The sequence below is a fragment of the Marmota flaviventris genome (genome assembly GCF_047511675.1).
Source record: "Marmota flaviventris isolate mMarFla1 chromosome 5 unlocalized genomic scaffold, mMarFla1.hap1 SUPER_5_unloc_2, whole genome shotgun sequence".
NCBI lineage: Eukaryota > Metazoa > Chordata > Mammalia > Rodentia > Sciuridae > Marmota > Marmota flaviventris.
In genome coordinates this window covers 63,647-82,192 of record NW_027287680.1, presented here as the reverse complement: position 1 = coordinate 82,192, position 18,546 = coordinate 63,647, and the positions used below count along the sequence as shown (strand labels likewise).

At 37.2% G+C, this 18,546-nt stretch overlaps 2 protein-coding genes across 2 annotated transcripts; both read left to right on the top strand.

The window, feature by feature from the left end:
- Nucleotides 1-1,851: 1,851 nt before the first annotated feature.
- LOC114079371 (MARCO-like protein) lies at nt 1,852-6,646 on the top strand (the record flags this gene model as incomplete). Its single annotated transcript, XM_071607134.1, has 2 exons — nt 1,852-1,900; nt 5,808-6,646. Coding segments are annotated over exons 1-2 (888 nt in total), but the record flags the coding sequence as incomplete, so codon positions are not given.
- A 164-nt stretch (nt 6,647-6,810) lies between these two features.
- On the top strand, nt 6,811-16,296 carry LOC139703669 (serine protease inhibitor Kazal-type 6-like). Its single transcript, XM_071607145.1, has 3 exons — nt 6,811-6,976; nt 14,934-15,055; nt 16,120-16,296. Exons 1-3 carry the CDS (start codon nt 6,818-6,820, stop codon nt 16,163-16,165), a joined length of 327 nt encoding a protein of 108 aa, XP_071463246.1. The 5' UTR covers nt 6,811-6,817; the 3' UTR covers nt 16,166-16,296.
- The last annotated feature ends 2,250 nt before the right edge of the window (nt 16,297-18,546 follow it).

Below are 18,546 nucleotides of genomic sequence, written 5' to 3'. Positions count from 1 at the left end.
GGCATGGAACAGGAAACACAATTGCACTGAGTATTTAAAGCAAACCACAGATGAAGTTACAATGGTCCATTCATTATTTGAAAAGTTACTGGATTGGGTTCCATAAATGAGTATCTGGATGTGAAAATAATGTCTATGAAATTTACACTTTTTGACAGATATTTAGTGGAGTAAATATAGCAAAATAGTACTTAATGAATCTTGGTGGAGTGTATTTGGGGTTTCACTGTACAGTTCTTTCAACTTACCTACATTCTCAAACTGTTCACAATGAAATGTTTGGGGGAAATTCCTACATAATCCAAGGTGTTTTGGTTCCCTAATGACACTCCTGTGAATCTCTATCCATCTAGAGGACATTTATGCTGGGAGGGAGGGGAATGGACATTGGCTTCTTACTCTGCAAAACTCTTTAAATTTGTCTCTTGGTGTCAGAAAGTTGCTGGTTCAATTAAGAGAAATAATTTTCAAAATTGTCCTTCTTTTTTTTTTGCGGGGGGGGTAGTGTACTAGGGTTGAACTCAGAGGCACTGAACCACTGAGCCACATTTCCCAGTTCTATTTTGTATTTTATTTAGAGACAGAGTCTCACTGAGTTGCTTAGCACCTCACTTTTGCTGAGGCTGGCTTTGAACACTCAATTCTCTTTTCTCAGCCTCCTGAGCTGCTGGGATTACAGACCTGCACCACCACGCCAAAACAGTTTGAGAATGTAGATAAGTTAAAAGGGCCAAAATTGCCCTTCTTCTAAATAAGCTGAAGAGAAAAATCAAACATAATTCCAAACAACTAAGTCTGAGGATTTTAGAATGAAAGCGTTTGCAAGAACCATCTAGATCACCTCCCTTCCCCAAACTGAAATTTTCTTTAGAACTCCAAAATGCTTTATTTGTTCTTCTTTATATGTCATCTAAAACCATACAGATAAAATACCTTTCTCTTCATATGAATATCTTGCAATGAGGAAGCCAATGAACATGCCATTATCACTCCATGTCTGTTCTTTTCTAGCTTATATTTCCTGCTGCTGTGAACTTACTTGATGCCATGTGAGCTCCAACCTCACATTATCAAGGTCATCTTCTTTTGGACATGTTCCAATTAATTCAAAGTTTCCTTATATAGGGCAGCCATCCTTGAACACAATATTCCAGTGTCTTATAATGTTGAGTTTATGATCAAGTAAAAATTACAAGGTGATTTGCACATGAGCTTCTATTTGGTGTAATAGCTTGAGAAGAGAAGGTCAATGGTGTAATGTTATTCTTTTAACATGAGCTCTATTGTCTCTCACTACCTCCTAAAAATACATTACCCATCATCATTCCCTAATGGATGCATTCTTTGCCTACTAATGACCAATACTCAATGCCTTTTTACTTGCTTTTAATATATAATTTCAGGAAAATAATTGGCATAGGACTTATTTGAGGGAAAATACCTTGAGGGGTCTCTATTATGGACATACAATAACAGCTGAAGATAAACGACCCTTAACAATAAAAAGAAGAGAGCTGAGTTTACCACTTTCCCAGACGGAATTCACCATTTTTATTTTATTTTTTCTGGGAGAAGATATCTGATAGACGCATATTAAAGTTTGGATATTTATGGGAGTTGGGGCGTGAAGCTAATTTTTTAAAATGGCAATTCACTCAAGAATCAACACCTTCCAGTTTGTGAAAGTTACACTGTAATTTTTAAAGATGGTGACCTTATTTAACAATTAGGGTGGAGAATTTTTCAAATATATAACATGGTGGCGATCAACCTGGTTTATTTGGAAAGAAGCTACTGGGAGTTACGTTTAAATCCACCCCAACCACCACCTCCGGAAGGACTGGCTCCACCATGCGGGCTTTCGTTTTCCTTCCCTTCATGTTCCTGGCTGTGTTCTCAGGTAAGAAAGGCATAGTAAGTGACTTTCCTTACAGCTTCAAAAGTCAACAAGTAGAAAAGGGGAATGATTTAGAGATGCTTTGTTGGAAGATTTAAAATCAGGAGATCTCCATCAGACAGAGAAATGGAAGAAGGCATTGCAGAAAAAATAAATACAGATCCAGAGGTATAAAATAGCCACAGGGTATAATGGCACTGAATAGTTTGCTGGGGTTGAAGAGAAGCAAGAACAAAGGAACGGGAAAGGCAAATTCAGTCTAAAAGATTATCCAGCTGATATTCCAGAAAAGAATAGTTTTGTGTTATGTGTTATGATCTTGGGCTATGAAGTCAAATAAAAGCATGTCTAGATCCTAGATCCTGATCTTTTCTTTTATGGGATTTAGGAAAACTTGTTTAATATATTTGAGTCTGTTTCCTTATTCATAAAATAGAAATAATTATACTTTCCCTGTCTTATAAGAGTTATGTGGATGATAGCAGTAGTCACCATTAATTCACTTCTTCTTAGGTCTTTGACTTACAATATACTGTCTTCTCTTTAATTCCTTTTCTCCATAAAGTTAAAGTTGTTTTCAAAGATATAAATTCTAGATCAGAGATGTAAATTTCTCAAGAAGATAATTGACACAGTTAATACATTTCTTAATAATAAATTCTGATAATTAAAACAGATTTCCAGGGCTGTGGGTAAAGTTCAGGTGCAGAGTATGTGTTTAGCATGTGTGAGACCCTGGGTTCAATCCCTAGCCCCAAAGTTCCCCATAAAAAAACAAAAATAAAAAAACCAGATTTTAATTTATCTCCAAAGTATGACCTCCTCCTTGACCATATTAAACATAGTGAAAGGAAGTAACAAAAGTAGGACCCATGACCTTCAATTTTTTCTACGTGTAATGTATGAAGTAGTGGTTCTCATCTCATCCAAGGCACTGCAGAGTTGCTTTCTATTGCTGAGCACAGGAGTGACTGCATCTGTTCTTAAAATACCGGTCTGGGACAATATTGAACATTGTGAGAAAGGTTATACACAGATACTACCGGGAACCTGCTAAAGCAATAGAGTTGAGAAATAAGAACAGAAAATTAAGGGATAGAGTAAGAGAAGGGAGGAGCGTGAGTAATGTGTGATTTCAAGACATGTAAAAATCCCTCACTAGGACATGTTTCTTGGTGGCAGGTATTGTATCTGCTGTGTACTCTCAGTGCCTTAGGAGAGGACAGTGAGCGCTCAGCAGGCCCTTGCTGATGGGAGAAAGTGTGTTGACAGTGTGTTGTGGTTATATGGATTTGGAAAGTGAAGAAGAGAGATGTATGAGGAATGCCAAGAACATACTGGAGTTTGTAAAATAAGAAAAGGAAATGTAAAACAAAAAAGCTGAAGATAATTATTTTCCAAATTTCTAACTTAAAAATAGGAAATCAAACTATAATTTGGCATCTTAATTAGCTTTTTTTAACCCTCAAAATTTCATCTCTTATTTCTATCCTTAAATTTATTCTTTTTTCATATAAAAATGAAGCATTAATAGGATTTTCATTGATTGTTTTTTTATAATAGCAAAATAAAAAATAAACTAGTTTCTCATTGCTAGAAGATTGATTAAATAAATTATGGCAAACCCATAATTATGGGGTGTATGTGCAGCCAGGAAGTGAAAATAATAAAGGTGCACTGTGTGTGCTATGTTTTATTATTAAAAAATAAATATATAGAGAAAGCTTCACTCTATTGTGGAGAAAGCAAGAAGTAGAACAGTGGGTAGGATGGGCTGCCAATCATGTGTGAAAACTCATTCATATGTCTTTGTAGATTCATGGACTATCTCTGGTATAACTCACAAAGATATGGTAAATGTGTTGTGTCCTAGGCAGAAAATATGAGTTGTTTGGGACATAGAAGGAAGGGAAACTTATTTTAAAACTGACTTTTGTATCTTCAGGAATTGGTTCAATATGTTTATGTTATCTATTCAAAAATTTTAAATAAATTATAAAAATTTATCTACAAACCCATTTTTTTTCCATTTCATCTCCTCTCTACTTGATTTCTACTGGATGTTACTGATTGTTAATAAACAATGTTTGATTCCTAGAACTCAAAGAGCCCATGTATATACTTATGGGTTTGCCAAAATTATTCTATCCATATTTCTGGTTGTATCCTGCATATATTACTTGTCACCTCCTTTAGAAAGGAGAAAGGATGGCATACTTTCTGTTATCCTGATTGGAGGATCTGTTTTCTGTTTACTTCACACATTATGGCATTAATCATACTGATATAAATTTCCATTATTTACATGCCTATACTCACTCCCAGACTTCTCAGCATCATGAAGTCAGGACCATAAATGTCTTGCTCAGTGTTATATCTGTCTCTTACTTTAGCTCTGCAATAATAATGGAGCCTTTAAATAAGTACTTTTTGTTGAGTTGGGTGAATGACTCAATCACCCCACTTCCACAGGGTAGCAGGACATGCCACTAACTGCTAGACCTCTGTGCCCAGACAGGACCTTAACTACCTGCAGTGGTATACCAGACCTTGTTCAGCATACAACAACTGAGGATGCCTTTGATTTTACTTAAATTGATTTGAAGGTACAATTGTGTTCACTAATGGAAATATAAAGTAGAGAAATTGCAAATGCAAACGAGGCCTCAGGTATAAATTTGGAACCATCCACATTGAAATGATATAAAGTTATGTGAAGTAAGAACAAAAATACCAATAATGTTTGTGAAGAAAAAAAATGTAACCCTTAATAAAATCTTTGAGGAAACCCCACATTAAGAAAGTGAGAGATGCTGTGTAATCCCAGTGGTTCAGGAGGCTGAGGCAAGAGAACTGTGAGTTCAAAGCCAGCGTCAGCAAAAGTGAAGGTACTAAACAACTCAGTGAGACCCTGCCTCTAAATAAAATACAAAATAGGGCTGGAGATGTGGCTCAGTGGTCAAATACCATTGATTTCAATTCCTGGTAACATCCCCCAACACAGAAAAAAGAGAGTGAGAGAAAGGGGACTGCTTGTCAAACAATAAAGGAGAAGAGAGAAAGGAAACACTTGGACCAAACAAAAAATAAGAAGCAAAAGACTAAATGGAATGTTATTTTACTAACCACTGAAGCCATTCCATTTGCTTCCTCATTGTTTTTTAGACCCTTTTATTTTAGAATAGTTTATTTTAGAATAGAATCTATAAAAAGCTGAGAATAAATATGTAATTTTTTGTTAGGTGATGGGTGGACTTCCAAAATAAATTGGAGGAGGAGACAAAGTACATGAGTCAGGAAACTGAGGTTTTAAAAAATAATCATGATATTCACTGTTCTCTTTAATTTAATGATGATAAAAAAGAAGAAGAGGAAGAAGAGGAGGAGGAGAACAAGATCATCAAAAAGAGTATATTTAATGCTAGGACATTTTATTGAAAATAGTTGAAATAAAACTGACTGAAAAAGAAAGTAAGTCCTGAAGGAGAAAGAAGAACTCTGATTTTGAGTCAAGGGAAAAGGAAGAAGATGGTTCCAGGAAGCATAGAACGATACACAAAAGATGGACAGAGGGCTCCTGTATGCAAAGGAAGAGGGCTTTTGTGTGCCAACCTTTATTCCTGAAAATTGATGATAGAAGCATCTGTAAAATGAGGCTGGGAAAATGGGAATGCAGTCTGTGATGTGGAAGAAGTTTAAAATACTCAGCAACCAGAATCTATCAGGAAACCATTAAAAGGAATTTGGGCCAGAACATAGGCCCAGTTCGAATAATTCAGGCTTTGACTTAGAAATGGGCAAACTGGTTAAATGTTGAGATTTTGGTAACCACGTAATGTAATTGGAGTGAATGCTGTTGATTTTAAATATGTGGAGTTAAATAACATTATTTTTATTTTTATGCTTCCAGTATCTTCAAATCAGCTTCCAAAACCAAGTGTTTCCAAACTAGAAGGGAATCAAGAACCTACACTTGTTCAAGAGGCAAACAATGGAGCTAATCCTCTAGGAAGACAAAAGGAATCTAATAAGCTAGAAGGTAGTCACACACAAGGAAAACCAGGGATGATTATTCTGCAAGGAAAACCAAGATATTCTAACCATCCAGGGAACCCAGGGAATTTTGATCAGCAAGGAAGGCCAGAAGTTCTGAATCAGCCTTGGGTGTCTAAAACTTGGATTTTGCAAGAGAAGTCAGGAGAATTGAACCAAAAAGGGAATACAGATGCAGCTTATGACCAAGGAAAATCAGGATCTTCTAGCCAGCTAGGGCAACTGGAATCTTCTAACCAGCAAGGGAAGCCAGGGTCATCCAGCCAGCAAGGGCAGCCAGGGTCATTTAGCCAGCAAGGGAAGCCAGGGTCATCCAGCCAGCAAGGGCAGCCAGGGTCCTTCAGCCAGCAAGGGAAGCCAGGGTCTTCTAGCCAGCAAGGGCATCCAGGGTCATCCAGCCAGCAAGGGAAGCCAGGGTCATCCAGCCAGCAAGGGAGGCCAGGGTCATCCAGCCAGCAAGGGAGGCCAGGGTCATCCAGCCAGCAAGGGCAGCCAGGGTCATTTAGCCAGCAAGGGAAGCCAGGGTCATCTAGCCAGCAAGGGCAGCCAGGGTCATTTAGCCAGCAAGGGAAGCCAGGGTCATTCAGCCAGCAAGGGAAGCCAGGGTCTTCTAGCCAGCAAGGGCATCCAGGGTCATCCAGCCAGCAAGGGAAGCCAGGGTCATCCAGCCAGCAAGGGAAGCCAGGGTCATCCAGCCAACAAGGGCAGCCAGGGTCGTTCAGCCAGCAAGGGAAGCCAGGGTCTTCTAGCCAGCAAGGGCATCCAGGGTCATCCAGCCAGCAAGGGAAGCCAAGGTCATCCAGCCAGCAAGGGAGGCCAGGGTCATCCAGCCAGCAAGGGAGGCCAGGGTCATCCAGCCAGCAAGGGATGTCAGAGTCTTCTAGCCAGCGAGGGAAGCCAGGGTCTTCAAGCCAGCAAGAGAAGCTAGAGTCTTCTGGCCAACAAAGGAAATCACGGTCTTTTTACATGCAAGAAGAAAGTAAAAATGTAGACCACCCGTTGAAGGGCAATGTAATGGAAATTCAGGTGAGTGTTGATATATCTTTTATTTTTTAAGTCAATTTACCTTAGTCATTCTATTTTCCAAGACTGGGAATGGCTAACTGAATAGATGACAAATAATTTGCAATGAAACTGATTAAACTAAATGAGAGAAACACTGGAGTTGATTGTTTCCATATAGCAAGGATGATCACACCCTTCATTCCACTTCTTACTCCCCTCCATCATTTTCCATTCCAACTCCTCTATGTAAACTGTGGTAACTCAGAATCGCATCAACTGAGCCCACACCCTGCCAGGTTTCCTTTTTATATTCCATTACCATCTCATTCACAATCTGCAAATCACTGAAGTGATATTTTTCTTACTTGTTCTAATTAGTTACACATGGCAGTAGAATACACTTTGACACATCATATATAAATGGAGTATAATTTCTCATTATTCTGGTTGTACATGATGTAGAATCACTTCATTTGTTTAGTCATATATGTACATAGGGTAATAATGTCTGATTCATCCTGCTATCATTCTTACCCCCACAGCACCACCCCTCCCTGCACTACTCCCCTTTACCTAATCCGAAGTAACTATTCTTACCTAGCCCCCGCCCCCAATGTGAATTAGCTTCTGTGTATCAGAGAAAGCATTCAGCTTTTGGTTTTGGGGGATTGGCTTATTTGTCTTAACCTGATATTCTCCAGCTCCATCTATTTACTGGCAAATGCCATAATTTCATCATTCTTTAAGGCTGAGTAGTATTCCATTGTATATACATGCCAAAATTTATCCATTCATCCATTGAAGGGCATCTAGATTGTTTCCATAGTTTAGCTATTGTGAGTTGGGCTGATGAAGAAAATCATTAAAATCAGTAATCTTTTAGTGGAAAAATCAAAGCTCTCTGCATGATCTGGATGGTATTTCAGCAACAGTAACATGAAATAAAGTTGGATGGCATGCAGGGGCCCAGTCATTAAGAGCCTTAAATGCCACTTTTAGGAGTTGGAGTTTTATATTCTGGGTAAGTATAGCACTACTAAAGAATTTTGAGCAGAGGATTGAAACAGCTGATCAGATTTTTAGTTTAGAAATATCACTTCACTACACTTACCCAGAGGATAAAACTCAAACTCCTAAATGTAGCATTTAAGGCTCTTCATGATTGGGTCCCTGTATGCTCTCCGAATTCATTTCATGTCATTGTTGCTGAAATACCATCCAGATCATGCAGAGATCTTTGATTTTCCACTAAAGGATTACTGATTCTAATGATTTCCTCCATCGAGAATTTACCTTATTGGTTTGTAATCGATTCTCTACTTATTTAACTACATCATTAACACTTTGATAAAGCTAGCATTTCTTTTCAAACCTGTATCCCAAAGCTAGGATGAGTGACACCTGTGATAGTCCCTCTTGATGTATGTTAGATGTCAATAAATGCTTGAGGTGTGGGGACCATCTTTGCAAAAAGGCAAATATATATCTGATTAGCTTGTCTCTGACATCTCTTTCTGTGTCCTGATTTTTTCTTTCACCTCCAGTGTCTCGCTAACTAATCAGAGTTCTGATTTTTTTTAACAGTAAATCTGAGCATTCCACTTTATAGTCTTATCTAAAACAGTTTTCCAGAGCACCTCCTCCATTTCATCATCTTAGAGGAAATTGCTTTCTGTTTTAACCTTATACCTTGTCTATCCTCATCATCCTGTCTGAGGAAAGCTGCTCATGTCTTTCATGTGCCAGTATTCCTTTCCCAGGGAGATTCTATCCATCCTGATAATGCCTCCATCAGAAAATCTCTCAGTATTCGGGATACAACATAAATTTTCACAACTTTTTGTTGATTCCAATGGGAGAAACAACCATGTCTACTTTACAGACTTCACATGAATGAAAGGAATTGTCATTCAAAGGTTGTAAACTCTATACCAGTGGAGGATATTGAGATAGTTTTTTCTCTATTTTAAATCACCGCATTATAGTTATACAAAATAGCAGACTTATTACATATTTGTACATGCACATAACATAATTTATTTTTTATTTTTTTTAAATTTTTTATTGTTGGTTGTTCAAAACATTACAAATTTCTTGACATACCATATTCCACACTTTGATTCAAGTGGGTTATGAACTCCCACCTTCACCCCATACACAGATTGCAGAATCACATCAGTTACACATCCATTGATTTACATATTGCCATACTAGTGTCTGTTGTGCTCCGCTGCCTTTCCCATCCTCCACCATCCCCCCTCCCCACCTCTCCCCTCCCCTCCCCTCCTCTCTCTCTACTCCCTCCACTGTATAACCCTGAGGGTCTCCTTCCATTTCCATGCAATTTCCCTTCTCTCTCCCTTTCCCTCCCACCTCTCATCCCTGTTAAATGTTAATCTTCTTCTCCTGCTCTTCGTCCCTACTCTGATCTTAGTTACTCTCCTTATATCAAAGAAGACATTTGGCATTTGTTTTTTAGGGATTGGCTAGCTTCACTTAGCATAATCTGCTCTAATGCCATCCATTTCCCTGCAAATTCTATGATTTTGTCATTTTTTAATGCAGAGTAATACTCCATTGTGTATAAATGCCACATTTTTTTTATCCATTCGTCTATTGAAGGGCATCTAGGTTGGTTCCACAGTCTTGCTATTGTGAATTGTGCTGCTATGAACATCGATGTAGCAGTGTCCCTGTAGCATGCTCTTTTTAGGTCTTCAGGGAATAGACCAAGAAGGGGAATAGCTGGGTCAAATGGTGGCTCCATTCCCAGCTTTCCAAGAAATCTCCATACTGCTTTCCATATTGGCTGCACCAATTTGCAGTCCCAACAGCAATGTACAAGTGTATGCTTTTCCCCACATCCTCGCCAGCACTTGTTGTTGTTTGACTTCATAATGGCTGCAAATCTTACTGGAGTGAGATGGTATCTTAGGGCGGTTTTGATTTGCATTTCTCTGACAGCTAGAGATGGTGAGCATTTTTTCATGTACTTGTTGATTGACTGTACGTCCTCCTCTGAGAAGTGTCTGTTCAGGTCCTTGGCCCATTTGTTGATTGGGTTGTTTGTTCTCTTATTGTCTAATTTTTTGAGTTCTTTGTATACTCTGGATATTAGGGCTCTATCTGAAGTGTGAGGAGTAAAGATTTGTTCCCAGGGTGTAGGCTCCCTATTTACCTCTCTTATTGTTTCTTTTGCTGAGAAAAAACTTTTTAGTTTGAGTAAGTCCCATTTGTTGATTCTAGTTATTAACTTTTGTGCTATGGGTGTCCTATTGAGGAATTTGGAGCCCGACCCCACCGAATGTAGATCATAGCCAACTTTTTCTTCTATTAGACGGCATGTCTCTGATTTGATATCAAGCTCCTTGATCCATTTTGAATTAACTTTTGTGCATGGCGAGAGAAAGGGATTCAGTTTCATTTTGTTGCATATGGATTTCCAGTTTTTCCAGCACCATTTGTTGAAGATGCTATCCTTCCTCCATTGCATGCTTTTAGCCCCTTTATCAAATATAAGATAGTTGTAGTTTTGTGGATTGGTTTCTGTGTCCTCTATTCTGTACCATTGGTCCACCCGCCTGTTTTGGTACCAGTACCATGCTGTTTTTGTTACTATTGCTCTGTAGTGTAGTTTGAAGTCTGGTATCGCTATACCGCCTGATTCACACTTCCTGCTTAGCATTGTTTTTGCTATTCTGGGTCTTTTATTTTTCCATATGAATTTCATGATTGCTTTCTCTATTTCTACAAGAAATGCCGTTGGGATTTTGATTGGCATTGCATTAAACCTATAGAGAACTTTTGGTAATATCGCCATTTTGATGATGTTAGTTCTGCCTATCCATGAACAGGGTATATTTTTCCATCTTCTAAGATCTTCTTCTATTTCTCTCTTTAGGGTTCTGTAGTTTTCATTGTATAAGTCTTTCACCTCTTTTGTTAGGTTGATTCCCAAGTATTTTATTTTTTTTGAAGATATTGTGAATGGAGTGGTTGTCCTCATTTCCATTTCAGAGGATTTGTCGCTGATATACAGGAATGCCTTTGATTTATGCGTGTTGATTTTATATCCTGCCACTTTGCTGAATTCATTTATTAGCTCTAATAGTTTCTTTGTAGAGCCTTTTGGGTCTGCTAGGTATAGAATCATATCATCAGCAAATAGTGATAATTTAAGTTCTTCTTTTCCTATTTTGATGCCTTTAATTTCTTTCGTCTGTCTAATTGCTCTGGCCAGTGTTTCGAGAACTATTTTGAACAGAAATGGAGAGAGAGGGCATCCCTGTCTTGTTCCAGATTTTAGAGGGAATGCCTTCAGTTTTTCTCCATTCAGAATGATGCTAGCCTGAGGCTTAGCATAGATTGCTTTTACAATATTGAGGTATGTTCCTGTTATCCCTAGTTTTTCTAGAGTTTTGAACATAAAGGGATGCTGTACTTTGTCAAATGCTTTTTCCGCATCTATCGAGATGATCATATGGTTCTTATTTTTAAGTCTATTGATGTGGTGAATCACATTTATTGATTTCCGTATATTGAACCAGCCTTGCATCCCAGGGATGAATCCTACTTGATCATGGTGCACAATTTTTTTGATATGTTTTTGTATCCGATTCGCCAGAATTTTATTGAGGATTTTTGCATCTAGGTTCATTAGAGATATTGGGCTGAAGTTTTCTTTCTTTGAAGTGTCTTTGTCTGGTTTAGGTATCAGGGTGATGTTGGCCTCATAGAATGAATTTGGAAGTTCTCCCTCTTTTTCTATTTCCTGAAGTAGCTTGAAAAGTATTGGTATTAGTTCTTCTTTAAAGGTTTTGTAAAACTCTGCTGTATACCCATCCGGTCCTGGGCTTTTCTTAGTTGGTAGTCTTTTGATGGTTTCTTCTATTTCCTCAATTGATATTGGTCTGTTTAGGTTTTCTATATCCTCCTGACTCAATCTGGGCAGATCATATGACTTAAGAAATTTATCTATGCCTTCACTATCTTCTAATTTATTGGAGTATAAGGATTCAAAATAGTTTTTGATTATCTTCTGTATTTCTGAAGTGTCTGTTGTGATATTGCCTTTTTCATCCCGTATGCTAGTAATTTGAGTTCTCTCTCTTCTTCTCTTCGCTAGTATGGCTAAGGGTCTGTCGATTTTGTTTATTTTTTCAAAGAACCAACTTTTAGTTTTGTCAATTTTTTCAATAGTTTCTTTTGTTTCTATTTCATTAATTTCAGCTCTGATTTTAATTATTTCTTGCCTTCTACTTCTTTTGCTGTTGTTTTGCTCTTCTTTTTCTAGGATTTTGAGATGAAGTATGAGATCATTTATTTGTTGGTTTTTTCTTTTTTTAAGGAATGAACTCCACGCAATGAATTTTCCTCTTAGAACTGCTTTCAATGTGTCCCATAGATTCCGATATGTTGTGTCTGTGTTTTCATTTATCTCTAAGAATTTTTTAATTTCCTCCTTGATGTCTTCTATAACCCATTGATCATTCAGTAACCTATTGTTCATTCTCCAAGTGATGTATGCCTTTTCCTTCCTTCTTTTATCGTTGATTTTCAGTTTCATTCCATTATGATCAGATAAGATGCATGGTATTATCTCTACTCCTTTATATTGTCTAAGAGTTGCCCTGTGACATAATATGTGATCTATTTTTGAGAAGGATCCATGTGCTGCTGAGAAAAAAGTGTAACTGCTTGATGTTGGGTAGTATATTCTATATATGTCAATTAAGTCTAGGTTATTAATTGTGTTATTGTGTTCTATAGTTTCCTTATTCAACTTTTGTTTGGAAGGTCTGTCCAGTGGTGAGAGAGGTGTGTTGAAGTCTCCCATGATTATTGTATGGTGGTCTATTAGACTCTTGAACTTGAGAAGAGTTTATTTGATGAACATAGCTGCACCATTGTTTGGGGCATAAATATTCATGATTGTTATGTCTTGTTGGTGTATGGTTCCCTTAAGCAGTATGTAGTGTCCCTCTTTATCCCTTTTGATTAACTTTGGCTTGAAATCTATTTTATTTGATATGAGTATGGACACTCCTGCTTGTTTCCGAAGTCCATATGAGTGATACGATTTTTCCCAACCTTTCACCTTCAGCCTATGTATGTCTTTTCCTATCAAATGTGTCTCCTGTAGGCAGCATATTGTTGGGTCTTGTTTTGTGATCCATTCTACTAGCCTGTGTCTCTTAATTGGTGAGTTTAAGCCATTAACATTTAGGGTTATTATTGAGATATGGGTTGTTCTTCCAGCCATATTTGTTTATTTCTGTTACTAAACACGGTTTGTTTTCCTCTTTGATTATTTTCCCCCCCTTTACTGTCCTACCTCCCACTGTTGGTTTTCATTGTTATTTTCCATTTCCTCCTCCTGTAATGTTTTGCCGAGGATGTTTTGAAGAGATGGTTTTCTAGCTGCAAATTCTTTAAACTTTTGTTTATCGTGGAAGGTTTTAATTTCATCTTCCATCCTGAAGCTTAATTTTGCTGGATACACAATTCTTGGTTGGAACCCATTTTCTTTCAGTGTTTGAAATATGTTATTCCAGGATCTTCTAGCTTTCAGAGTCTGTGTTGAAAGATCAGCTGTTACCCTGATTGGCTTACCCCTAAATGTGATCTGCTTCCTTTCTCTTGTAGCTTTTAAAATTCTCTCCTTATTCTGTATGTTGGGCATCTTCATTATAATGTGTCTAGGTGTGGACACATAACATAATTTAGTTAATTTTATCCATGAGGAGGGAAAGAGAAGGCACTGAGGCTTTTTTCTTTTTTTATTTAATATCTTGGCTCTGAATAGAATGAGTCCCCTGTTGAAATGTCCCATCATTCCCAATACCATCTTTGTTTTCATCAGCTAGTCCAAGGTTCATGTTCAGATACTTCTAACATTTTATAGTTCACATCCAAAAAAAGCCTTCTGGTATTATCTGAAGGAATTCTACATAATCATCCCAGGTTTATCATTTTTCTTTCTTTGGCACAGATAAAAGAAGGAGATTCATAAATTATGACTATATGTATTTTACATTCGCCAGTGTAACTTTTCCCTGACTGTTCTTTCTGCATATAGGGGAACACGTGTCTTCAAATAATTAAAGTTGAGGCCATCTGACATGAATTCATGTCTGAATATGTCAACAGCAGACTTCTAGAGTAAATAACCCAGGGTTTTAATCATGCTTGAACATATAAACCACTTATAGTTTCAGGTTTGAACTTAAATGCACTTTGCCTCTATGCTTGCAGTTATAAAATGTGATAGAATATACTTTTCTTTTAAAATTATTGTATGACCTTGAATTTTAGTGTATTCCTTTTGTCACCCAACTCACTGGGAAGCAGTAGTCCTGCTGTTTGAATCCAAGCCATAGAACTACTGGAAATTGAACACTTTCTCTCATCTTCCATCTCTCACCTCTTAAAGTAATTCTAAGTGAAATAAGGCAGACTCACATATTCCAGGGGTGAATGTGTAGAGCTAGGGGTAAAAAAGGAATTAAAAAAGGAAATCTTTTAAATAGAAAAGAGAGTAAAAACGGGGGAGTAAGGAGAAAGAGGAGGGAAGGAAAAGGAGAAGAACTGTGAAATTAAGTGGACTAAATTATGCTATGTGCATGAAAACTATATCACAACTCATTCCAATTTTATATATAACTATAATGCACCAATTAAAAAATAAATGAATAGATACATATAAGGAAGACCAATAAAGTAGAAGAATGGGATCAGGGGGATGGAGGAAGGGAGAGATTAAAATGTTGCAAATAATGTTATACATATTTTTGCACATGCCAAAATGAACCACATTATGTATAACTTTAATGCATTAATATAAAAAAACTATTCTGTGAATTAAAGGATTCAATAAAATGATTGGTAATGTGTAATGCTTCATTAATAATAAATGAGCAATGAATGGATAATTTTTCATAATAACATTATTTTTACATGATTGTCTTTCACATTATAGCCGGACAGCATGAACAGCAAAAACCCACCTAGAAATAAAAAATGTCAATCGATTTACAAACCTGTCTGTGGTTCTGATGGAAAAACCTATGGTAACCAGTGTGTATTTGACCAAGCAAAGAGGTAAAAGGGCTTTGTATTCTTTTGTATCAGGAAATGCTATTCTAATCCATAAGTAATGTGGATCAGAGAGTATTTTTCTCTATGTCTCTGTAGTTTTCTCTCAGTAGTGGCTTGGCTATTATTTTTCAAAAGGAACATAAAACAATACCTAATTCTTGAGCAATAAATTCAGTTAATTCCTGGAGGATTGTGGTTTATTCAGATATTCAAATGGTAAATTTTGAGTTATTCATTCAGCAAATATTTATTGAGCATCCACCCTGTAGGGGGCAGTGATTTAAGAACTGGAGGTAAAATAATGAATGAAACACAGAAATTCCTGTTTTAATTTTTGCAGTTGAAAGGAAAAAATAAAATATATTAGAGGATAAAGAGAATATGAAACCTTGGATTGTTTATTGTTGCCTACTAAATTATATTCCAATCTCAATAGTATTAAAGATTGGATTTGGCGAGTGATCTAAACCTTCAAGTGTTACATAATACCTATAGGAAATAAAATAATTGTAATACTATTTTTAAAATTGTACAGAGTGTTAACATAGAGTTAGATGCTCAAGATTTCAAAAGTTTTGAATGTTCTCCTATGAAAGGAAAAATAAATTAAGAATAATCCCTCTCTTGTTTTGAACAATTTCAGAATTTAGGAAATCCTTATTGCAGAAAGAAACGTTAAAGTGTCCTCTATAATGAATTAGTCACCAATTCTTTGTTGTTGTTGTTATTTTGGTACTGGGAATTGAATTCAGGGCCATTTGCCACTGAGCTACACCTCCAGTCCTTTCTACTTCTTACTTTGAGACAGTGTCTCCCTGCAATTGTTGAGGCTGGCTTTGAACTTTACACCCAGCTGTCTCACATTATTGTTAAAACTCCTGACTTAGAGGTGAGAAGAAAATGATGCAAAGTGCACTCAGAGTGAGCAACAAAAACCAGGCAAACCAGCACCAAGGCCTGCTTGTTCCTAAGTGATTTTTAAAAAATAATTGTTGAATAATCACAGTTTCTCTTTCCAGTGGTGCCACATCTATGTGGTCCTTGACTTCTTTCATTTATTTTTTCAGGTCGAGTAATGGAAAACTGAATCTGAAACATGAGGGGAAATGTTAAGTGTTTGAGTGAACCAAATCACCTGGAACAAGTTTGACTTCAAAATCCAATTTGCAATTCTGTTTTCCCTAGGAGTTCAACTGTGAAGTCAGCACCAATCTTACAGATCTGATAGGTCTGTATTATTTTTTGAGTTTGTTCCACTGCAAATAAATCAGTTCCTAAGCAGCTTCTGATTTCTAGGATTTTTTGTTGTCTCTGATTTCCCAACATGATGAGTGTGTATGACCTCTCTACTCTTTAATTCTGTTGATCCAATCATTTGTCTTGAGAACAATAAAACACAGCCTTGATTATTATAGTTTTATAATAAATCTTGAAACTAGATAGTGTAAGCTCTCCAAATTGGCTCTTTTTTTAAAATTTTGAATGGAAATTTTAGGCCTTTTGCACTTCCATATGAATTTTAAAACAAGTTTGTCAATTTCTACAAAATATTGCATAGATGGGTCAATATGAAGGAGAATTAGCATTGTAATATCATATAATATGCTTTAAGTTCAAGTTATTCCTCTAAATTTATGTATATCTTGATTTCCTTTCATTAAATTTTTGTGGATTTTAGTTTACAGTAATTCACACAGTTTGTGAGAATTATTATTATTTCATACTTCTTTTAGAATTAGTATGTTTAAAAGTATAACTTCTTAGTGTTGGCTGTTAGTAGATAAAAACCATTTATATTAGTATACTGATCTTGTGTCCCCAAACCTTGGTAGACTTACCTTACAATTTCTAAAATTATTTTCATGGAGCCAACTGGATTTTGTGTAGTTAGTCATAGTGTTTTGTAGTAGGTCAGAATTGCTTTCTGCATTAAATCTGGAAGATTTCCTTTCCTTTTTCTTGCCTGGTTACTGGAGAGAGCTTCCATAAGAATTGTTACCTGCAGAGCAGGCTGAAAAAATGTTAGCTGCAGGGTGGGCTGAACACTAGACCCTCACCCTCTCCCATCTGGTTCCTTATCATTTATTTGCCTCAAGGCTGAACACTCAACCCCACTCAAGGCTGAACACCCCACGTCTATTGCAATGAAAACCCACATCTGGCCCCTGCCCAGTCTGCTTGAGGGCAGAAGATGACACCCTTAGCAACTAATGCATGATCCAATCACTGTACACCAACAAGGCAGCTTGCAGAACCAGAGACCCCATTAGATTTTGGCTATAAAAACTCTCTCCTGTCAGGCCCTGCCCTCCCCTCTCCTCTCCCCTCTTCCTTCTCCTCCTTCTCCCCCTCCTCCTCCTCCTTCTCCTCTTCCTCCTCCTCCTCCTCCTCCTTCTCCTCTTCCCCCTCCCCCCTCCTCCTCTTCTTCTTCTTCTTCTTCTTCTTCTTCTTCTTCTTCTTCTTCTTCTTCTTCTTCCTTCTTCTTCTTCTTCTTCTTCCTTCTTCTTCTTCTTCTTCTTCTTCTTCTTCTTCTTCTTCTTCTTCTTCTTCTTCTTCTTCTTCTTCTTCTTCTTCTTCTTCTTCTTCTTCTTCTTCTTCTTCTTCTTCTTCTTCTTCTTCTTCTTCTTCTTCTTCTCTCTCTCTCTCTCTCTCTCTCTCTCTCTCTCTCTCTCTCTCTCTCCTCTTTCCTTCTCTCTTTTTCTCCTCTTTCTCTGGTCTGTCAGACACCACCGAAATAAACATCTCTTGGTCGCTCCAAGTGTTGTGGTCAATTTCCTTTCAAGAATATTAAACACAAATGTTGAGACTGAATTTTATTTGTCTTTTGTCTTTCCTTTCATTAAATTCTTAAGAAAAGCTTTCAAATTTTACCATATTTAGCTCTGGTATTTTATAGGTGTGTTTTCATCATACTGGTGTGTAAACAGGACCCCCTCCTCCACCGAAAATCTTATCTTCTCCAGAAATTTTGACCTTAATTTATTTTAGGACTATTAGCAAAAAATTCTCTACAAAAGAGTTCAATGTAGGTAAACTTACTATTTTCCTGTTATTCTATTACTTGCCCACTGGCCTGTAAGAAATCAGCACTCCTGGTGTTTGATGCCCCTTTACTGGTTTATCACAAACATTTATTCAGTACAGTAGTTTGTAAAAGTGTGTTTGCAAATGCAAATTGTGATTTTAAAAAGACAAATCCTTTAACAAGTCCTCTGGCCTTGAGCTGGAGCTTCACAGAGAGTCTACATTTCTAATATAAGAGAAGTTACCAATTGGGCTCCATGGTAACAGCTGGCAGGGGAGGAAAGAAAGGGGAGAAGCAGCTCTCCCCTTCTCAGGTGTTGTCCTTGAAGGGTTAACTTGCCCAAAACAGTGAGGGAAAAAGCTGCTTTTATGTGAACTTCTGCAGACTGTGAACTTCTGAGCCCCTCCCCTTACATGTTGGAATAAAGTTCTGAACTACCTGAACTCGGGGTTCATGGGATTAATTGACC